This window comes from Akebia trifoliata, chromosome 9 (assembly GCF_017979445.1).
Source record: "Akebia trifoliata isolate Shusen 1 chromosome 9, ASM1797944v1, whole genome shotgun sequence".
Lineage (NCBI taxonomy): Eukaryota > Viridiplantae > Streptophyta > Magnoliopsida > Ranunculales > Lardizabalaceae > Akebia > Akebia trifoliata.
The window spans coordinates 25,775,548-25,799,745 of NC_141383.1; the positions used below are offsets into that span (position 1 = coordinate 25,775,548).

Sequence of the window (24,198 nt, forward strand, 5' to 3'; positions counted from 1 at the left end):
TGAAAATATGCAGGAACCACAAATATTTTCATCGAGATACGAGACAGAAAGAATCTATGATTCCTACACACCACGTCAAGATGTGTGATATGAAGTACCATCTTGAGGTCTCTCCCGCACGACTCTCACTCTTGTTTTATTTTTCCTTTTTTTTTTTTTTTTTTTTTGTGGGTAAGCCCCAAAATGGGTGGTAAAGTAAAGTAAATAAGTAAATAATAACGAATGGCGTCCATGATCAAAACCCAAACAATAGCCCTTTTGAAATATAAAAGTATATAAACCATGCTTCAATACTACATACATCTAATAAACCAAATTTCATTACTTATTGAACATTAAAATTATGTTCCAATACTATAAAGAGACTTGAAGGTATCACCCTCTAAACCAAATATTTTCAAGGTTATATGTGATAATCAATGCTTTATTCACAGTGATGAGGAGTTGCAACAAGAAGAAGAGGAGATTTCTTGTGGACTGTTATGCCTGAGCATTCAGTCATGTCAAAATCCTCCACGCTTACCCCCTCCGGCAAAGTCCAGTTAAATTGGTATAGAAGATTAGCTAATGCAATTTCAACACTAGCAATTGCAAAGTGCATTCCAGGGCACCCTCTTCTTCCTGCCCCAAATGGAATCAACTCGAAATCGTGTCCTGAGTAATCTATAGAGGTACTCAAGAACCTCTTCGGTTTAAACTCCTCGGGTTGTTCCCATGTTACGGGGTCCATTCCGATAGCCCAAGCATTGATGAAAACTCTAGTTTTGGCAGGAATGTCATACTCTTGTAGTTTTACGCTTTGGATTGATTCTCGCGGAACTAGTAAAGGCACTGGAGGATGTAATCTTAAAGTCTCCTTGATCACCAATTGTAAGTAGTGCATCTTGGCTAGATCGTCCTCGGTGATATATGGTTTTGTACCAATAATCTCCCTTATCTCCTCTTGTACTTCCTTCATAGTCTTTGGGTGTCTCATAAGTTCCGCCATAGCCCATTCTAGGACTGTATGCGATGTATCAGTTCCAGCAGAAAACATATCCTGCAAAATTAGATAAAAATAAAAATTTGTGTAGAAATACATATTCAGATAGGAAGATTACTTAACATTAGGGTCTATATGATTATGCCAAAAGGGGGAAGAAAAATAGTTTTCCCTGAAAACTTCAATTCATTATGCATTAGGTTCAGTGTCATTATGCGAGAAAAAGGGCTGGAAAATGATTTTGCATACCATTTAGAACAATGAATTAATTGTTCCAGAGATCAATATTTTGCCTTTAAGGTGGGGAAATATTATCTGATCCAATCTTACGCACAAATGATGTTCATGTGGAATTACCACACCCATTAGTCTAAAAACTCGCTCTCTCAATATTTTCCTACGTGCAATCAAACACCTAGGCATATTTTCCTTGAAAATTCATTTTTTTCGAAAATAATATATATTGAGAAAAAGTTTCTGGTAATCAATATTAATCAGAACATCTCTCAACAGGTATATTGCGCTATTTGATTTGTAGAATTCTCCTCAAAGTTGATGATAGAGTAACCAACTCTGACAAATAAGAAATGATCGTGGCACAACAAATATGTATCAATAATGCTGGTCAATCCCTAATTTAATTTTTTTCTTCCAATTCAAGTCGATTCCTATCACATGTTTACTAAGTACTAAACTGGTATCCACCTTCCTCTATTTGGTAAAAATCCCTGGACTTGAAGCCTTTAATATGATTGCGTTAAAAAAAAAACAGTTAAATTCTTTTGAAAGCTTAAATTAGTGTAACACGACTTTACCTTCTATAATTCGGCAGTTGCACTCTTTTAAAAGTTCAAATCTTTTTTTTATTTCTCGAGATTAGTGTAATTATAATAGATACAGAGTGGCAATTGGTAGGAACTTTTAAAAAGTTTATATTATTTTAAGGTTTGGTTGCAATTGATGTCATGTGATTAGGGTTAGCAATGGATCGATTCCGTACCGGATCAGTACCACTCCAATACCGATCCGAAAAAAAATTTAATCTTGCCCCCAATCCGATCCATTCCGATCGGACTAATAAACCTGCAAACCAAATCTGGTCCATTTCATCCTTAATCTGAAATCGATTTGATCCGAATACATGATGTATTTTCAAATTATCACTGTTCAATTTTTTTTTTTTTTTTTTTTAAATCCACTTTTCAACTACAAATATAGAGGGAAATCTAAATGGCTAAAATATGTTATCTATATGAATTTATATGAAATTATGAATAATAAAAAAATATTCGGATTTTTTCAAAGTGGATTGGGGTACATCCGAATTCGATCAAAAATCGTATCAGATCTCAAATTTCAATCCAAATCCGATTTTTCATTCTTTTTTGGATTAGACCAATTCAGACATTGGGTATATTTCAAAACGTTTCCAGCCCAACCTGTGATCATCAAGTAGTCGGTCCCTATACATAATCTAATTGAATCCACTTAGTTTTATTTGCTAAGTGGATAAAGTCATGCTGGAGTTACATCAAGATTGTACCTCATATCACACTTTCTTGTTGTGAACCGCAGATGTTTTTCACTTGTATCCTGATGAAAAGCATCTATGGCTCCTAGACACTTCCACGTGAGGAAAGTGCGATCTAAGGTACAATCTTGAGGTCACTTCAGCATTATTCCAGGTTCAAACGAGTTTAAGCACCGAGTCATCTTGAAATTAAATTGAGTTAAATCAACTTATCTGAGTTTTAAAACAGAGCTTACCAGGATAACAGCTTTGATACTCTCTCTCGCAATTGGAATAGCAAGTGAGTTATCCTTCTCAATTGCAAGCATAACGTCCACAAAGTCCTCCACACCTTCACAACCATTCTGACCACCATGGCCGCCACCATTTCTCGTCCTACTTTGAACATGTTCTTCAATTACTCCTTCAAGAAAACAATCCATTTCTCTAAAGCCCTTCTCCACCCTTGCATTTAGACCATTAAAATTGTTCACCCAAGCAAGCCATGGTATGAAGTCTCCTACATTGAAAACACCAAGCAAATACCCCAACTCCTTCAACCTCTTCTCCATATCCTCCTCACAGTACTTCCTTCCCAACGCAACCCTACAAATTAAATCATTGGTGAAGGAAATCAATATTTCACTCAAATTCACCAAAGTCGATTGACGTATCTTTTCGATCATTAATACCGTCTCTTCTTCTCTTACCGATCGAAATGATTGCACCCTTCTCGTACTAAGAAGCTGTAGTATACAAATCATGCGCATCTGTCTCCAGTACTCACCATAAGGTGCAAAAGCAATGTCCTTATTATAAAAAAGTCGCTTGGCAAAGCTCACGCTTGGCCTACTCGAGAAGACAAGATCATGGGTTTTCATGATCTCACGAGCTGCATTAGCAGATGATACCACAAGAGTTGGGGTTTGACAAAGGTGAATGATCATCAGAGGACCATGTTTTTGAGAAAGAGATCTAAGATTCCGATGAGGAAGGGTTCCTAGTTGATGTAGGTTCCCTATGATAGGGAGCTTGAAAGGTGAAGGTGGTAGTTTTAGTTTTCTAGTACCAGCTCTGCAGACTAATTTGAATATAAGATGGAAAACCAAGAAAAGAAATAATGAGAGAGAAAGAAGATCAAGTGAGGGTAGTTGTTGTTCTAACCCTTTAAGTGTTGAAGACATTTTTTTTTCCTCTTTGAAACATGGGGAGACATGATGAGGAAACTCTTTATAGAGCTCAAGTGATTTTGGAAGGATAGGAAGACATCATCGTTTGTGGTTATAATCTTTTATCGGACCAACAAATTAATTATCTCTTGTTGGACCACCGAAACATTGATCATGGAATTGATTTTCAAGGAAGATGAATTCCTTGAAAAAATATTGTGGGAAAACAATTTTTATAAATTTAATTTATTGACTCCATCAAGATAAGATTTTACATTAACCACATGACTTAAATTACTTTCTGATATCACGAATCATGTCTATACAATGTGGAAAATAATTTTATCCATTATCTCGATACCTCTTTGTATGATTGTTGAATCCAATACCACTAAAAAGATTACGTCAATGCTTTTATTCAATTAAAGAAAGATTAGATGTACCTTTTGCCATTGATTGCGGTGACTGAATCAAGAATAATAATAATAGACCTGTAGAAGAAATCTTCCCTTTGGTTGAACCTTGATCATCACACATTTTCTTCTCTCTCTTTAGTAGGATGGGTGTCACTACATGCAAAAAAGGTCTACATTCGATGCTAAGGTCCATTGAATTTCCTTGAATTTAATCAAAATTTTCGGAACTTGACATCAAATTTACCCATTTGTTTATGTAATAGTGTAGATGTAATTAATTCTTTGTGTCCACCTCGTGCTCCCAGTCTCGATCAAGATCTCACATACAAACTGTATATATAATACAAAAAAAAATTTAAAGAGAGAATACAAGAGTTTTTATATGGTTCGGCAAAGATGTCTACATTCAAGGGTTCAAAGAGACATTCCACTATAATTCGTAGTCTAATATTGCATGATTACATTCCCTAATTGGCTACCCATTTTCCATCTCCCCTTTCCCCCAAATCTATCTTCTGTTATTATTATTTTTCCCTTTTACAATAACCTTTAATCCTTTAAATGGATTAAAACAAAAACCTTCCACTAAGAAATGAAACATAATCCTAATTATATTTCAATTGTCATTATCGACAATAAATTTCGCATATCTATCTTGAGATTCATGTTGATTTTGATTAATTTTGATGAAAATGAGAATAAAATCTCTATATTTTTCTCTCATTAACAATCAAGTACAAAAGCAAAGCTGGTGATATGTGCATAACTTTCTTCTCTCTGGGCTTCACGCGTGATCGGTTGAGAATGCGACTTTTGACGTGTAAATGGTTACTTTGGATGCTTGATTTTTTGTAGATTTTCTTCTCCCTGAGCTTTACACTTTATCGATTGAGAATGATTTATTAACTTTCAAAGAAAGACTTTAGACTTAATCTTCTTTTTAATCGGAGTTCGAGTTTCTTGAAAAACTTTGTTTTATTTCTAAAAGAGGGTTTGAGAGCTTCTTCTTCTCTAAAATGAGAACTTCGATCTTTTTAGAGAAAGTGATCACCATCCTCCAAATGAAGGAGGTTTTGATATTTATAGACTTAGGGTAAATTGATATTTTCAAATATGCCCTCAAGTTATCTGAATTTTATATAATCAATTTAAATGGTATTTGAGTATTGATTCAACCCATTTAAGTGTGTTTTGGACTTAACCATGAGCTAACCCATTTGTTAGGTGTATGGGCCAATAGTTAATACGGATCACTTGGATTTGTTTGATCATGGGTTTTATCTGCAAAAATCCAAACTCAAATTATATAAGTCTCATCCAAATCAATAGGCCCTAATTTAGATGTGTGGGCCCATTTTAGATTTAAAAGTTTTTTGTTAATTTGGAAGGCAACGTGGCCCATTTATATTTTGATGCCTACAATCATATCCATCCCTATTAAAATATAGTAATTATAAAAAAGGATAAAAAAAAAAACTTGTCATATTAAGATTCTTTCCTGATTTGATAGAATTTCATCCTAGTAATATCATATGTATATCTCAAAATACATATTGATTGGTGTAACATGAACGATCCCGATGAGAGTACATTCTATCCCTCCACCTTAGGGTTCTTTAGTGATATTCTAGATTGGTGATCAATGATCAATAATCGGTGAAAATCTCTATAAAAAAGTGATCCTTACATAAAAGGAAACCATCCCCTTTTATAAATGAGGGCATATAATATTCCTCTATTAGAAAGTGATTACAAAAGCTTTCAGAATCTTTATGATTGTAAAAAATAAAATTCAATTAAATATGAATTCTTTGAGAAAATTTTTTGTAGGAAAATGGACTTCACCATTTGATTTGGTACTAGGGAAATGTTAAAAAGAGATTTATTTTTTAGTTTTAGTATTGGGGATAATGATGAGAGAATAACAGATGAAAAATCATTTAGATGTGGAAAATCAAATATGGGTAGAAAATGGCTTTGATTCAAACCATATACATTAGAAACTTGCATTTTAGGGAAACTTATTTTCCCCAAATTTTTCATTCAAAAAGACAAAAGTTAGTGTAATATGCATTTTAGAAAACCTTACGTCACTGCCTACGTCACCATGCCTTTTGTGTCCCACCTTATATAGATATTAAGAGGCCATTCAAGGTTTATAGTCTTAGTAAGATGGTGATATGTACGGTGAGAAATAGAAGTTAGGAGCAGAATAGTTTTCCTTTATTTCTTTGTTTTGGATTTTTTTTTTTATAAAAGATCAACAGATTCCTTCTCACGTGTCATTATCACAGTGTTGGACCTCAAAGAAGTTACTTAAAAAATAATCAGATCGCCAAATATGGGGAAAAAAATTCATTGATTTTTTTCTTGGACAAAAAAGAGAGGTAAATGCGATGCCCAAAGACCTTCAAATTTGCTTGGATTTAATCAAATTCAATGATTTTTGGGGAAAAAAATTCATTGATTTTTTGTCAAAAGGTACGAGATAGAAAGATAATTTTTGGGAATACATTGGAGTAATTTTCTTATTGTCCTTCATCTCTCTTTTTTCGATTTACAAATTGATTTTGAGGATCAAATTTGTTAAGAATTTAAACAAAAGAATAATTTAACTTTAAGTACATAGAATTGCTTGAAGGCTTTTGCTTAACACCTCATTTATAGATTTTTCTCATCTAAATCTGTCTAGAAGTTCAACAGAATTATAAATGCTCAGGAGAAAGGATACATCTAATGGGATTTCATACCTTTTTTTTTCGATAAACGTGTAACTATCATAGTAACAAAGTTCAGATTATAAATGTTAGAGTTTAATTCGGTTAATTTGGATAAATTTGGAAAATTTTGGAGAGGTTGAAAAAGATTTAAGATGATAGGATTTTAAATAGGAAAAATAATTCACACTTTATAAATTTTAGGAGAAAAGAAAGGAGGAAGAAGAACATAACTTGCCACCGTGGCCAGATCACTACTAATTGGACTCGTGGCAGACGGAGAGATTAGGTGTAAATGGGTTTTCTGTTTTGAATTTTCAGCGTGAAGTGTGAAGGTGGACAGTAAAAAGAAAAATAAATAGGTTTTTTTAAAGAACTTCTATTGGCACCCCAACTTTCACACACACACACTCTCTCTCTCTTTTGGTGCTAAATTTCTATTTATTGTGCTTAGGATTTTATGAGACTAATCGTAATTGTAAACAACTACTGAAGTTGATGGATCATATGGTTGGCATTTTGGGTTTTAGATACATAGAGCTTGTTTTAGGGTTACGGGCATCCAAAAAAATCCACAAAGATAATAATAAAAAATATAAAACAAAGAACACACACGAACAACACATGATCTGTGTTATTCAGCATTGTGCCTACATCCATGGATGAGATGAGAGTGACTTACCACCTATCTCAGACTACAGGAACCCTAGTGTTCTTGTTCTCTGAAATCTTCTCCCCCTTTAACTAAATCCATGTACAAGGGGGGAAGTTGCTCAACCAGAGGAAGAATTTGTTTTACGATTGAAGGGTTAAGGCTTTGTAATATCTTGCCATTTCTGCCTGTAAATTTCACGCTGCTAGGTTGAGTGTTGAGAGTGAGAGAGAGGGTTTCAACGAGAGAAGATGAGAGACAGAACGTTTCAGCGAGATAGACGAGAGAGAGAGAGAGAGAGAGAGAGAGAGAGAGTTCCTACTCTCTGTTTCATTTGGGTTTTAAGATAACAGGGAGGTAGTACTAATTATGTAAAAGATTGAGGATGGCTCTATAAATAGTCGATGTTTTATAACTTAAATGTAAGTTTCAATCGCATCCCTTCATCCTACCCTTATCTGATAATTTCAATATGTTTGGTAAAGCGTTTGGTTAATGGTAGGGTGCCGAACGGGACCCTATATATATATATATATATATATATATATATATATATATATATATATATATATATATGGGGGCGGTTCAAGGGACATATGTAAAAACAATGATTTTTCAAAATATGAGTTAGAGGTTCTGGATTGAGCTGATTTTTTGCGAGGATGGTCACTATGATGAGAAGATCATCCTCACAAAAATCAATTCAATCAAAAACTTCTAAATCCATCAAAAGTCATTTACAAATTATTGACAAAAATTGACAAAATATCGACGGTTCACATTCTAAATCACTTTTAATAGGATTAGAAGTTTCAGATTTGACTGATTTTTTTTTCGGATGATCTTCCCATCATAGAGATCATCCTCACAAAAAATCAACTCAATCCGAAACTTCTAACCCATATTTTGAAAATTTATTAATGTTACATTGTTTTTACATATGTTTTTTCACATATCCCTTGATCTTGACCCTATATATATATATATATATAGGGTAACGTTATTACGACTCCTTTTACGATTCACGTTGCGACTCACCGTTTGTCTTATATGGGCAAAAACATTTGGAATGAGCTGATTTTTTGTGAGGATGATCTCTATGATGAGGGGATCATCCTGGCAAAAAATCATCATATTCCAAAACTTCTAACCCCATCAAAATTGATTTACAAAAATTGGACGGTCTAAAATTTTTCTACTTGTACACATGGGGCTAGAAGTTTCATAATGAGCTGATTTTTGGCAAGGATGATCTCCTCACCATAGAGATCATCCTCATAAAAAATCAGCCTATTCCAAACATTTTTGCCCATATAAGACAAAACGGTGTGTCGCAATGTGAGTCGTAAGAACCCGACCCATATATATGTATATGGGTCCCGTTCAACAACAAACATTTTGGCAAAACATTTTTCAAAACATGGGTTAGAGGTTTTGGAATGGGCTGATTTTTGGTGAGGATGATCTCTACGGTGAGGAGATCATCCTGACCAAAAATCAGCCCATTCCAAAACTTCTAGCCCCAGTTTTACAAGTTGAAAAATCATGGATCGTCCATTTTTTGTAAACCATTTTTGATGGGGTTAGAAGTTTTGGAATGGGCTGATTTTTGGTGATGATGATCTCCCCACCTTTTGAAAAATGTTTTGCCAAAATGTTTGTTGCCGAACATTTCCCTATATATATAGGGAGCGGTTCGGCAGCCCTAAAGCTTGCCAAGTTTTGTGTCAAACATTTTTTGTAAATCATTTTTGATGGTGTTAGAAGTTTTGGAATAGGCTGATTTTTTGTGAGGATGATCTCTACAGTGAAGAGATCATCCTCACAAAAAATCAGCTCATTTTGAAACTTCTAACCCTAATTTACAAGTTGAAAAATCGTGGACCATCCAATTTTTGTAAATCACTTTTGATGGGGTAAGAAGCTTTGGAATAGGCTGATTTTTGGTGAGGATGATCTCCTCATCATAGAGATCATCCTCACAAAAAATAAGCTCATTCCAAAGCTTCTAACCCATATTTTGAAAAATGTTTGACACCAAACTTGGCAAACTTTAGGGCTGCTGAACCGTCCCCATATATATATATGGGAAATGTTCAGCACCCTAAGTTTTACCACACACTTTAACAAACGTTTTTTGTCTTACATGGGTTAGAAGTTTTGGAATGGGCTGATTTTTGGTGAGGATGATCTCTATGATTAGAAGATCATCCTCCCCAAAAATCAGCCCATTCCGAAATGTTTAGCCCCATGTTTACAAGTTGAAAAATCGTGGACCGTCCATTTTTTGTAAACCATTTTTGATGGGGTTAGAAGTTTTGGAATGAGCTGATTTTTGGTGAGGATGATCTCCTCACCATAGAGATCATCCTCACCAAAAATCAGCCAATTCCAAAACTTCTAACCCATGTAAGACAAAACACGTTTGTTAAAATGTGTGGTAAAGCTTAGGGTGCTGAACGGGACCCTATATATATATATATATATAGGGAAATGTTCAGCACCCTAAGTTTTACCACACACTTTAACAAACGTTTTTTGTCCTACATGGGTTAGAAGTTTTGGAATGAGCTGATTTTTGGTGAGGATGATCTCTATGATTAGAAGATCATCCTCCCCAAAAATCAGCCCATTCCGAAATGTTTAGCCCCATGTTTACACGTTGAAAAATCGTGGACCGTCCATTTTTTGTAAATCAATTTTGATGGGGTTAGAAGTTTTGGAATGAGCTGATTTTTGGTGAAGATGATCTCCTCACCATAGAGATCATCCTCACCAAAAATCAGCTTATTCCGAAACTTCTAACCCATGTAAGACAAAATGCGTTTGTTAAAGTGTGTGGTAAAACTTAGGGTGCCGAACGGGACCCATATATATATATATATATATATATGGGAAATGTTCAGCAACAAACATTTTGACAAACATTTTGGTAAAACATTTTTCAAAACATGGGTTAGAGGTCTTGGAATGGGCTGATTTTTGGTGAGGATGATCTCTACGGCGAGGAGATCGTCATCACCAAAAATCAGCCCATTCCAAAACTTCTAACCCCATAAAAAATGATTAACAAAAAATGGACGGTCCACGATTTTTCAACTTGTAAACTGGGGCTAGAAGTTTTGGAATGAGCTGATTTTTGGGGAGGGTAATCTCCTCACCGTAGAGATCATCCTCACCAAAAATCAGCTCATTCCAAGACTTCTAACCCATGTTTTGAAAAATGTTTTGCCAAAATGTTGGTCAAAATGTTTGTTGCTGAACGGGACCCTATATATATATATATATTTCTCCAAAATTCTTACAATTTTGTCCACTACAACCCTTTGGCATCGGATCATGTTTTTTGATGCCACAAGTGATGCAGTCTGGAAACTTTCCTTACTATCATATTTGCAAGATATGTTTGGTGTAGGAACTGATTCAACTTTTGCAACCTTGGATTGGGGAATGACATAGCTCATCATGAACCCAAGAATCATGGAAAAAGCTCAAGCCGAAGTAAGAAGCATTGTTGGAGAGAGAAGAACAGTGTTAGAAACTGATCTGCCTCAATTGCACTACTTGAAATGTTTAATCAAAGAGATTTTTCGATTACATCCTCCAGTTCCAGTATTAGCTACAAGAGAATCCACGGAAGAAATAACAATTGATGGTTACACCATTCCCTTGAAAACTCAGTTCTTCTTGAATGCTTGGGCAATTGGGAGGGACACAGAAGCTTGGGAGAATCCAGACGTTTTCAAACCAGAGAGGTTCATGGGTACCTCTATAGATTTCAAGGGACGGGATTATGAACTTATACCATTTGGAGTTGGGAGGAGAATTTGCCCAGCTATTATGTTTGGAACAGTTAGTGTTGAGCTAGCTTTAGCTCAACTTCTCCACAGTTCTGATTGGGAGCTTCCACATGGTATTAAAGCCAAGGATTTGGATTTGAAAGAAGTGTTTGGTATCATGGTGCACTGCGTATCTCATTTGATCGTTTTTGGGAAACCCCATTTCCCATCAATCTGATGTAAAGGATGCTCAAGACTTCAAGGAATCGAAGAGTGATCTTAACGGAATGGTATGCTTTGAGGAGGTGGATGAATGCTATATTCAATTTGAATAAGAAAGAAGATCAAAACAGGGTAAACTAATAAATTTTTTACCATTTGTATAAATACTTTGAAGTGAATTCACCATTATACAACTTTGGTTTAAAAATATCAGTTATGTAATTAAAAATAAAAAAGAAAAATCAAAGGGATATCAAGCTAAATTCACTGCAGATATTTTTACACGGACGGTAAAATTATGTGGGTATGTAAATATTTTAAAATCGTATCAGATTACGTAATTTGACTAAAACTTTTATTTGGATGCATAAAACATCCTTTGGTTCATTTGGCTTTATAAAACACCCTATGCTAATTGTTTCCATTTCACGAAAATGCTTACTAGTTGAATTTCTTTTTATTTTTATTTAATGTAGGTTTTGTTAAGTTCTTTAGAATCGGGAATTCTTGTGGATTCTATATGAAGAATGTAATGTAACAGCTGTTAATGAATTAGAAATAGAATAATGCTAAATTGAGTCACAAATAGGAACTCAAATATGTTCAACGGATATGGAATGTGTATAGAACCATAGATGAATAATGATAACAAACTCAAAAAAAGATACTTAAATATACTCAACTAGCGTGGAATGTGCACCAAAACATAAATTTTTCTTATGTATCTCGGGGAATAAAATCTATGGTTCTATGCACATGCCAGGCCAGTTGAGTATGTTCTTTTTAGTCAATTTATCATGAGTCTAGATTATTTTCTTGTGTATCTCGAAGAAAAAAATTATGATTCTTCGCACATTCCATGTCAGTTGAATGTGAGATCTTTAGTTCAAGCCCTCTCGTTGACCACCCACAAGGAATTTTCCTATCTTGCCTTGTATGTGTGGTTGGTAAGGTATTGCACGTACTCGAGGGATTTTTGTGACTAATAGCGTTATAAGAGGGCAGTTGCCCCACCCTTGCTAGTCGGGCCTACAATCTGAAATCCCCATAATAAAAAAAAGTGTCAGATCAATGTATTTAAGTATCTTTTATTTATTTATTTATTTTTTTTTTTAAAGTCGTGATGAATGCACGTGGTGGTCTTGGTACGTAGTTGGGTACATGGCTGATGTGTCAAGGGCACAAAACCATAGATCATTTTCATTGGGATATACAGGAAAAATATGTGTGGTTCTCTACCCTTGCCACATCAGCCGTGTACCAAGACCGTGTGCATTAATCATTTTTTTAAAAAGTCAGTTTAGCATGACTCGTAGAAATATGACTATATTTATGAGGTTAATCATAATTAATGTAGAAACTTCGATACTGGACTTTTCTTCTTTTTTTTCTCTCTATGAATATATATATCTTTAATACAAATAGTTTATTGCTTACCAAAAAAAAAAAAAAAATTCACGTAGAAACTTTGATCCCTGGACTTTTCTTCTTCCTTTCTCCCTCTGAGTTTGTATCCAGCAAGAGAAAACAAAATTTTCATTTGAGAAATCTTGCCACACCAATATTTTTCAGTGATAGCTGCTATTAGCACACCAACTTTTATTTATAACACACCAAGCCATATGTAAGCTCTTAATTAACTTCAAAAAGATTGGTGTGCGGTAGTAAAACCATCCATAATTCTTATGGCACACCCAACAAAAGATAAGGAAATCCAATATCAATGGACACCTACGCTTTGATTGACTGTTAGTCCCTTGAAAATTTGTTTTTCTTCTTTGTCGTTCATTGAGGAAATAATTAATTCCTAGAAAATCAAAATGTATCATCCATACTACACGTTTTCCTTGACCATAGAAAGTTATGATCATACTTAAGGGTGTGTTTCATTTCTCAGATATTTCTGTCTCAATTGTCGTTTGTGTAAACGACATATGATGGACACTAAAAAATTCAATAAAGAAAATTTGAGTGCTCACAGGCTCCTCAGTGCGTGCCACATCAAGCTTAGAAGGTAGTTTTCTAACAAATAAGGGTACTTTTGTAAGTTGGGGATGCATTCAATACGCGTGATTACATGGGATTGGTGGATTCCAGCTTACTGAGCTTTGGGAGCAATTTTTTTTTCCCAGAAAATTTGTAAATCTAGGATATATATGAAAGGATCCATCAAAGGAAAGTAATGTGTTTGACGTTATTAAAAAGGATCGTGCTGGAGTAACATTAAAATTGACACGTCAGTACTGTTTGAGAAAAATTAATAGGATGGATATCAGATAAGATGCCTTAGCCATGGAGATAGGTTGACCTCTCATCCAATCAAATCTGCCCAAGTTGTATTGCTACCTAGTGATGAGAAATTATGATGAGAGTCACTAGGACATTTTTGAGATATAGCAACTGATGTTATAAATTTTAATAAGGTGCACAGTGTACACCAAGTCGTAACTTAAAATCAAATCAATCACCAAATATTAGAACTAGATGCAAATTAGTAGATAAATTAGTGGTTATACTTTTATTATGATTCGTGATAATCTAACTACCCCACATGACACACTCAATCGAATCTCTTGCTGTGAAAAATTTGGGAATCATAAATCTATATGTCTCAAGATACATGATTCCCTTGTGATACGTTTTTTATAGGGAAGAACCATTGTATACCCCAAGGCGTACAAATCTATGGTTTCCGAATTTTTCACAACAGGAGAGTTGATTGAGTGTGCCACTTGGGGTAGTCAAATTATCACAATTCTTTTATTAATTGAAAATTGAAATAGGAAATAATAAGTCAAAAAGAGTTGAAAGTTACATTATTCGAATCTTATAAATGAATGATTGAATCCATTGTCAATGTTCGTTGGTTTTAATTCATTTTTTATAATCTTACTACTTAAAAATGTATATAATAAAAGTAGATGATTGTCCCACTCCCTTTATCTAAATCTCTATCCCCTACAAAGACGAGTTGAGATTTAGTCTGACTACAAAGTTCAATGATAATTTTTAACATTATTTTTTCCCTTTACTCTCTTTCATAAAATATCCTTCCAACTTTATTGATTATCCTCTTCAAGTTTCTATCCAAAATGGTGTCCCTCTCCTATAGCTATAAATGGTGTTTATGTGGCACGTTTTGGTTGGATTTAAAACAAATATGATTTGTTTTTAACACCAACTTAAACTTGCCTCATAGGCCATTCTTATCCTGATACTTCCTCTTCTACGTTCCTTTTTCCAAAAAAACTCTTCAATTTTATATATCATTTCCTTTATCATTCAATTCTATTGGCTTTACTCTCTCCTACTTTTTTCAATAATAATTCTTTAATTTTATTGTATTTTCTCTTCCCTTAGTCCCTTTCCTTTATCATTCATAGAAAATTCTAATCTTAGATAGTTGAATGGTTGAGCTTTCACACAACTTTGTGGATTCTTGTGTTGACGTTGCTGAGTTGAGCTGATAAATATCAATAATTGCTTCCATTGAGTTTCGGGCCGAGTAACCTCAGGATCGAATTGAGATGAGTCTGACAGCCATTTTCGGAGTTGACTACAGGTTTTTTAACAATAATTTGGCCTATCATTGATTATTATAGAAAGAAGGATTTATCACATGATTGATAAATTATAGTCAATGGATTTGAACGTTTATACTTGAAAGTTACATAATTTTTTTTTTGTTTTTTTTGTTTTTTGTTTTTTGTGAATGGTACACTGGTGGCGGTGTTATACGTGTGGGTACGTTTAAACCATTTTCTTGGCAAGGACCAAATACCCAAAAGGATGAAGTCCATCTGATGTTTGAAACTTTGAGGATTATTCATCTCAATCCCATATATAAGGAGATATATATGATCAAGGGAGGATATCTCTAGTAAGCTTTCAAAAGAAAAAAAAAATGTCTGAGGCACCAATGGTTCAATGGCTAGAGCAACAAGGGACTTCAGTTCAACCATCTTTGCTATCTCTTCTTTTCTTCCTCATCTTTCTCTTCCTGTTCTTCAAATTCAATAAACCAATAACCAACAACTACAACTTACCACCTTCCCCATCAAAGCTACCACTTATAGGTAACCTCCACCAACTAGGTTCCCACCTTCACCGCAGTCTTGGATTTCTAGCTCAAAAGCATGGCCCACTCATACTCCTGCACCTCGGTCGCGTACCAACTCTCGTGGTCTCATCACCTAGCGCAGCTAAAGAGATCATGAAAATCCATGATCTTGTCTTCTTGAGCAGACCCGAATCGAGGATTAGCAAGCGACTCATGTACGACTACAAGGACATAGCAGGAGCACCTTATGGCGAGTACTGGAGACAGGTCCGAAAAATTTGCGTTCTACAGCTTCTGAGCATGAAGAGGGTGCAATCGTTTCGAGCGGTGAGAGAAGAAGAGACAGAACTCATGATCGAGAGGATCCAACATTCTTCTTCTACTTTGATGGGTTTGGTGGATTTGAGTGAGATGCTTGTTTTACTCACAAACAGTATAATCTGTAGAGTTGCTCTTGGGAGGAAGTATAATGGAGGAGAGGGTGGGAGGAGGTTTAAGGAGATGATAGGTGAGTTTCTAGATTTGTTGGGTACATTAGATGTGGGGAAGATGATGCCATTATTGAATTGGGTGAGTTATATTAATGGTGTAGATGGAAGGGTAGAGAAAAATTTTAGAGAACTTGATTGTTTTTTAGAAAGGGTAGTTGAAGAACATATGGAAGGGAAGAAGAGAGTGGGTGATGATACTGAAGAAGTGGAAGACTTGGTGGATGTTTTGCTTGGGATAGAAAAGGACTGTACAATTGGTATTCCATTTGCAAGAGATAACATCAAAGCTATTATCTTGGTAAGAATCATTATCTCCTTATCTTGCTCTTTATTTATATATATACACACATAGGGGGCGGTTCAAGGGCCATATGAGAAAACATATGAAAAAACTTTCGTTTTTCAAAATAAGAGTTAGAAGTTTTGGATTGAGCTGATTTTTTGCAAGGATGGTCACTATGATGAAAAGATCATCCTCACAAAAAATCAGTTCAATCAGAAACTTCTAAATCCATCAAAAGTGATTTACAAATTAGTGATAAAAATTGATAAAAAATCGATGGTTCACATTCTAAATCACTTTTAATGGGGTTAGAAGTTTCAGATTGGATTGATTTTTTTTTTTTTTTGATGATCTTACCATCATAGAGATCATCCTCACAAAAAATCAACTCAATCTAAAATTTCTAGCCCATATTTTAAAATTTTATAAAAAACGAAAGTTTTTACATATGTTTTCTCATATAGCCCTTGAACCTGACCCATATATATATAAAAATAAGTGTAATGATTTTATAATTCAATCTGACAGGATTAGTGAAAAAGACAACTGACTTGTGCCGTGCATGAACAGTAGAGTTTTCCCTCGAGATACCCAACTGCACATCACGAGGGAAAAGAAAAATGCACTTGCTATGTCAGTGAGTTTTTTAGGTAGCCTGTCAGATTGAGTTGACAGATCAGCACTCAAAATATAAATATAAATATACGTTAATATTAGTTTTAAATCAATCAAATGAGTTGATTTGTGTATAAAAATAAAATTTTGTGACTCAGCATCTGCCTTAAAATCTGATTTTATAATTGTATACTGTGTGTTGGGTGGTTCATTTTCCTCACTAAAAGGAAAAATGCTTTCCTATATCTAATCTTGAGAAAATGATTTTCCCATATCTTGACTTTATTTTTCTTCTGGTTAATTAGTATCCCCTCCCGGGATGGATCCTCTAGTGCCCAGCTTTTCTATAACTCTTGTTCTACATCTCGCGAAACATCACATTGAAAAAAAATAACAGTTCAGTCCTCTAGTAGTCATGGTTTATATCAGATTGAAAAATAATATAAAAAATAGTAAAATAGTAATAATAAGATCGAGGATTTAAAAATGGACGGTCATTGAGCACCTAAATTTAAATGGTCAAATGAAACTGTTTTGATGACATGGCACACCCTCAATCATTTATAATAGTTAGAAAGAAAAACGTACTAGAGAGGATCTGATCCCCTCCATCCTAGATGCATGTGTGTGCATATATATATAAGGGACTCAACTTTTGTTAAACAGTTTGTTTCATCTCTCTCTAATGGTGGGCATTTTAAAAGATCCGACAACATATGGTGGTGTTATTAAAAATATTGTATAGAACTGTGTCTTTTATGTATATATATATATAGGGAAATGTTCAGCACCCTAAGTTTTACCACACACTTTAACAAACGTTTTTTGTCCTACATGGGTTAGAAGTTTTGGAATGAGCTGATTTTTGGTGAGGATGATCTCTATGATTAGAAGATCATCATCCCCAAAAATCAGCCCATTCCGAAATGTTTAGCCCCATGTTTACACGTTGAAAAATCGTGGACCGTCCATTTTTTGTAAATCAATTTTGATGGGGTTAGAAGTTTTGGAATGAGCTGATTTTTGGTGAGGATGATCTCCTCACCATAGAGATCATCCTCACCAAAAATCAGCTCATTCCGAAACTTCTAACCCATGTAAGACAAAACGCATTTGTTAAAGTGTGTGGTAAAACTAAGGGTGGCGAACGAGACCTATATATATATATATATATATATATAGGGTCCCGTTCAGCAACAAACATTTTGGCAAAACATTTTTCAAAACATGGGTTAGAGGTTTTGGAATGGGCTGATTTTTGGTGAGGATGCTTTCTATGGTGAGGAGATCATCCTCACCAAAAATCAGCCCATTCCAAAACTTCTAGCCCCAGTTTACAAGCTGAAAAATTGTGGACCGTCCATTTTTTGTAAATCATTTTTGATGGGGTTAGAAGTTTTGGAATGGGCTGATTTTTGATGATGATGATCTCCTCACCATAGAGATCATCCTCACCAAAAATCAGCCCATTCCAAAACCTCTAACCCATCTTTTGAAAAATGTTTTGCCAAAATGTTTGTTGCTGAACATTTCCCATATATATATATATATATATATATATATATATATATATATATATATATATATAGAGTTTGCCTTATGGGTCATGGGCATCCTCTTCGAGATTAAAAAGGTAAAAGACGAAAGAAAATTAAGGAGGAAGGTGATCTTATAAGATTCCCATGTCAAGGCTGCTAATAAGAGGCAGTGATCAGGACTGTAAGAATGGCCCATAGTCTAGCATTTCATGGAGTGAAAATATGTGGGTTCGATCCACATGATACATAAATTGTGGGCTCATCCTCAATGGTTTAGTAGGCTTGTTTCCATCCATTTTGCCATTATATTATTGGGCTTGCCACTTTGAATTCCGGAAGAAATCGAAGAATTTTTTGAGAATCCTAAAAGATCAATTCATTCTTTTTTCTCTGACAGATGGTCAGAATTTCATCTAGGTTCGAATCCTATTGAAAGGTCCATCAGAGATCAGAAATTGGTGAAGAAACAAGAAGATGTTTCTTTTGTCCCTTCTAGGTGATTGAAAAATAAAGACAGGGTTAACATATTCAAGATAATTACGTATTTAATACCGTCTCAATTCATCCTATTTCATTAGATCCGGGATGTGATATGATTCCGAAGGATGAACCGGATATGGATAGTTCCAATAAGATTTGATTATTGGATAATTATGAGTATAATTCATGAGAAATATGCTAGGCATAAAATATTCCCAAAAACTGCAAAAAATTTGGTAAAAAAAATACCATTATATTTCTTCCACTTGTCAAAATGTATAACTACCGAAATTCCTTAAGAGGCCTCCGAGCATGGTTTTAAAACTCGTTTTGACGCCGTGTCTCATCCCTGAACTAGACCAAGTCATCGCGACCATGAATGAGACTAAGTCATCTCGGCCAATATGCTTGAGTCGTCTTCTTCAACAATGAGAAAAATAAACCATGATTTTAAATCCTGTTTGATACATTTGACTTGCCAATCCATCTCGTTGGTGGATGATACCGAGACGTATCGTTCGAGTTGTCTCACTCTCAGACAAGATTTAAAACCATGGCTCCGAGAGCTCAATTTTTTTTTTCAAACTACGAAAGCAATTATTTAATTTCCAGATCAATCCAATGAAAAATGAAATAAAATGCATGCTATTTGAATATTTTGTTTGTAGGACATGTTTTCCGCAGGAACAGACACCACATATACGGTCATAGAATGGGCAATGGCTGAGCTTATAAGGCATCCAAAAGTCATGAAGGAATTACAAAAGGAGGTGAGAGGGATTGCTAAAGGTAAATCTATTGTTACTGAAGATGACACACAACAAATGTACTACTTGAAATCAGTGATCAAGGAGACACTAAGACTTCATCCTCCGGTTCCATTATTAATTCCTCGTGAATCAACCGAAACAATTAAAATACAAGGGTACGATATTCCTGCCAAAACTACCGTTATAATCAATGCGTGGGCGATTGGAAGAGATCCGATGTCGTGGGAAGATCCAGAAGAGTTTTGGCCAGAGCGGTTCTTGAATGATGGTTGTTCAATTGATTTCAAAGGGCAAGATTTTCAGTTAATCCCATTCGGTTCCGGAAGGAGGGGGTGCCCTGGAATTCTGTTTGCAATTGGTACTATTGAACTTGCTCTTGCTAATCTTTTAAATAATTTCGATTGGGAATTACCTGGTGGAAAGAATGGGAAAGATTTAGACATGAGTGAAGGTATTGGGGTAACAATTCACATGAAATCTAATCTTGTTCTTATTGCAAGGCCTCAGTCTCACTCTTACTAGCATTTAGCACCAAGACTTTTTATTAGATATAATACATGATACGTTGTAATAAAGTGCATGATTAGTATCATAATTAGGGCTTATCTCTCATTCTTCTTTTTTTTATACTGCAACGTGTTAACATGGGAAAATTACAAGGATTTTAAGGAATATCCTTATAATTTCAAGGAAATATTGTAAGAATGGAAGTTCTGTTAATTCTTTCCCTTTGATGATTTACAAGGAATTTTTTTATTTTTTTTATTTTTTTATGTCATGGATATCCCCTCTCTTCGAGAGTGAGACTAATCCCGTGGTCACACGCACCGTCCCCTCGGAAAGTCCTACGTCCAACACGTTGAGTCAATGGTCCACTTGACACACTCTCCTTGAGGAGCTTATCCAGGCTCAGCTTGCCACCAGGCCAACCCCCTTGCGTTTTACAAGGAATTATATATAAAACAATAAGATTAGAAAATTCTAATTAGAGACGAACTTTACTCCTCTAATCTATTTCTTATATTAAATTAATTTGATGTGTCATTATACGGATTTTGTGAATGCATCATGACCTGATCTTCTAACAAAAGTTTCTTAAAGATGGATTTTTTTGATCGAAAAATCAAACGTTTTCTACAATACATTTGATGAAGTCATCATGGGCTCAAGGGAGGATTTGGACGGATAAAAGCCTTGGGAGGATTTGAGCTAATGGGCCAAAATTCTTTACTGGGTTTAAAATAGACCAATTTTATCTTATCTTTTTTTTTTTTTTTTTTTGGGGGGGGGGGGGGGCGGGGGTTAACCCAGTGAGTATCCCCACCTTTGGTGAGACTAATCTACTGGTGCCGATCGCACTAAGGCCAGCAATGATCCGAAATATATTTGATGCTTGAACTGGTCCAATCCAAAAAACAAGTAAAATGAAAAATCCGACTTTCATATCTACCCCAATCCAGCTTTAAAAAAAAAAAAAAACCAATCTGAAAATATTTTAATAATTTTTTTGTATTTCTTAATTTCATATAAATACATATAGATAAAGAGTGTTGATAATCTAACTTAGGCACATGGCAACTCAAGCGACTTATCTGATGTGACAAGCTTGGGAACCATCGATGTTCTCTCCTTGGGATACAAAAATAGGGTTCCCCATAAAAAGATGCAGTTTTGTATCCCAAGGATAGCACATCTGTGATTTTCGAGCCTGCCACGTCAGGTAAGTCGATTGAGTACACCAAGTACCTAAGTTAGATTATCACACCTCATAGATAAAATGTGTTTGTGTTTTTGGTTTCCCTCTATATTTGAAAATGGAAAGTAGGTGTTTAAAAATTTTATATGATTTTATATTTTTTTAAATTTGTTGAACATTGATCATTTGAAAATTAAGCATGTATTCGGATCGGATTGGTTTCAGATTAAGGATGAAATTAAATAGATCTGATTCAATTCACATATTCATTAAACCGTTCAGATCAAATTAGGTACATGTGTTACAAATTTTTGAATTGGTGTTGGAGTGGTGCTGATTTGCCACTGAACCAATCCGTTGCCAACCCTAGCACAAGATCGGGGGCATTTGTGTAATATTTTCATAAGGGTTTTTTTGTGTATGTGTGTGTGTGTTCGTTCGGAGGGGTTATCTTAGGGAGATAAATGCCTTTTAGCAACTTCCAAATTTATGAATAGAGATCTTTAGGTCGGTAAAATTTGTATTTTGTGTGATTTTGTTATTTTCTATTCTTTTTTTTTTTTCACTATTTAATTTTAACAATTTTTGTCTTGCCCCCCTACCACTGTATCAGTGTTGCGTAAAATGACAAAAATAGTAACTAACTTTCATTTGAGAAGGGAGAAAGGAAAAAAAAAAAAAAAAGGGGGAGGAAAGTTAAAAATTTTCAAAAAATGAGAGCTATATATCACATTTAAGTAAGGTGAAATGTGTGAAGTATCAATTATGTAGTTTTAAAAAAATCATACGGATGTAAAACTAAATTCACTACAGATGTTCTTATACAAAATGTAAAATTTATATAACTCTTATGTACTTTAATATTGATCTGTTATTTAATTGAGTACAGATTCGGATCACAATCAGAGTAAGGTAGAGATTGTGGCTCTCCATCAACATGACTAAGCAATTCTACCTAGATTGGTTGTGACCCAAATCAGTTCTTAGTTGAATAACAGAGAATGCCCAATTACTTTAGAAAATAAAACAGAAGTTGATCACATTTTTCATCTACGATTTACAGGTATGAGTTTAATTTAGAACCCATCTCTGACTATATTTATGTTTCAATTTGTTATTTAAGTTCAAATCATGGCTATTGGTACTGCAAAATGATTCAAACCGACACAACCTTCATCGGCACCACCCATATATCCCATCGTTTCATCCACCTACTTTAAAGGAACCTTGGAATCTCTAATGTGACCATTAACACTAAACTGTGATTTCCTGGACCATACAAAATTATTATCTTCTTAAGAGTATGTGTCATTTCTCAAATATTACTATCTCAATTGTCGTTTACAGAATGATGGACCCTACAAAATTATTGAATATAGAAGATTTAAAGAGATCCATCAAAATTATTTGAAGGAAATTCATGTAGTTCACGTTATTATAAAATATTAATAAGATGGATATCAGATGAGATTCCTTAGTCATGAAGCTGGGTTAACCTCTCAAATCTGCCGAAATTTTATTACTTGTTTTGCTACCTAGAGATAGGATATTTTGACAAGAGTATACAGTTATTATGCTTTTTAATAAGGTGTACGGTGTAATTTGAACCATAGTTCAGAATCAAATCAATTTATACATAATAGGGGTGCAACTTAATTTGATTCAAATCGAAAACCGAACAAAATCATGAGTTTGGACTAGTTCGATTCGGTTTGGATTGACTATCGATTCGATTCTGAATTAATAAATTGAAGAACTGATTGATTCGATTCGATTCTCGATTCATGCATTGTAAATAACAAAATCAAATTGAGAATTAAATATGTAGCATGTAATAGTGTGTTCAAGCATTCAAATATATATTTTTAAATAATATTATTTTATTTTCATCATTATTATTTTTAAAATGTGAAACATACTTTTTAAATAATATTATATTTTTTTATTAAAAAATATTTAATTTTTCAAACAATCCATAAAATCGAACTAAATCAAATTGAACTAAGATTGATTTAGTTTGATTGGGTTATATTACAATTTAATTTGATTTTTATTCTCATATATAATGAAACCAATCTAAATTGGTTCTGCTCTATTTCCCCTCTCCCCCAGCCAAGTTACCACACAAAAACAGATAATGACGACAACAATGATGTACGATAAAAAATGTATAATTAGGATTCACATTCAAAATGTTGTATATGACCAAATCGTCAGTGATGACGTGTTGAATAGTAAAAAGACAACAAAATTTTGGATCTCGTGCTCCACGGAGTTGGATAACTGCCATACCATACGTCTCTCACTGTTTCCTGTTCTCCATGACAAAATTAACAGCTGTTGGTGTATTTAATTAAAAAATAAAAAAAAAATTCTATACTTACATCTCCGTTTAATATTTATGTGTTTAGATGTGTTTCTTTATAAGTTGTTGCTTTCTTTGCAGAGGGAATCACATGGCAAAGCTGACAGTTATATGTTGCAAATTTTATTTATTAAAAAAAAACTACCTAACTTAACTCACCGGACTAACCTTACTCTATGAATCAGGCTAGCATGACGACCTTAGTAAATTTTCAAATCTTACTATGGGTAGTTGAACCCACTTGGATTATCAAATTGGAAATCCAACATCCACAGCCTTCTAGAATTAATGAAAAAACTTATATTGAAGAGATTTAAAAAATAATAATAATAATATTTTTGAACTTAATCGATGGTGTTGAAAATAGATGGCTATGGAACTCTTAAATTTAAAACTAAAATTAAACGGTGAAAATTAACATTTTTGTTTTTGAAATTTTTTCAAAATGCATAA

The 24,198-nt window shown here is 34.3% G+C and overlaps 2 protein-coding genes and 1 pseudogene across 3 annotated transcripts; 2 read left to right on the forward strand and 1 right to left on the reverse strand.

Annotated features, from left to right (window-relative positions):
• LOC147395025 (cytochrome P450 71AP13 pseudogene) overlaps nt 1–11,463 on the forward strand; it is a 46,826-nt pseudogene extending 35,363 nt beyond the window's left edge.
• On the reverse strand, nt 233–3,706 carry LOC147395030 (cytochrome P450 736A117-like). 2 transcript variants are annotated; one of them, XM_086453361.1, is made up of 3 exons: nt 3,203–3,342; nt 2,750–3,098; nt 233–1,039 (listed from the first exon to the last, which is right to left on the reverse strand). In XM_086453361.1, exons 2-3 carry the CDS (start codon nt 3,062–3,064, stop codon nt 425–427), a joined length of 930 nt encoding a protein of 309 aa, XP_086309487.1. In that variant the 5' UTR covers nt 3,065–3,098; nt 3,203–3,342; the 3' UTR covers nt 233–424. The 2 variants fall into 2 exon arrangements, with proteins under 2 accessions (XP_086309487.1, XP_086309486.1); XM_086453360.1 differs by having other exon boundaries at nt 2,750–3,706.
• A 3,771-nt stretch (nt 11,464–15,234) lies between the features above and the next one.
• LOC147395031 (cytochrome P450 71A1-like) lies at nt 15,235–20,410 on the forward strand. The gene is made up of 2 exons (XM_086454256.1): nt 15,235–16,296; nt 19,583–20,410. The coding sequence occupies exons 1-2, from the start codon at nt 15,352–15,354 to the stop codon at nt 20,204–20,206; spliced, it is 1,569 nt and encodes a 522-aa protein (XP_086310382.1). The 5' UTR covers nt 15,235–15,351; the 3' UTR covers nt 20,207–20,410.
• The last annotated feature ends 3,788 nt before the right edge of the window (nt 20,411–24,198 follow it).

Excerpts from the sequence above, each read along its gene's own strand:
- LOC147395031 (XM_086454256.1), top strand. The coding sequence starts at position 15,352 with ATGTCTGAGGCACCAATGGTTCAATGGCTAGAGCAACAAGGGACTTCA. Across the intron at positions 16,297-19,582 it reads ACATCAAAGCTATTATCTTG|GACATGTTTTCCGCAGGAAC; the intron begins GTAAGAATCATT and ends TTTTGTTTGTAG.
- LOC147395030 (XM_086453360.1), bottom strand. The coding sequence starts at position 3,676 with ATGTCTTCAACACTTAAAGGGTTAGAACAACAACTACCCTCACTTGAT. Across the intron at positions 1,040-2,749 it reads GTATCAAAGCTGTTATCCTG|GATATGTTTTCTGCTGGAAC; the intron begins GTAAGCTCTGTT and ends CTAATTTTGCAG.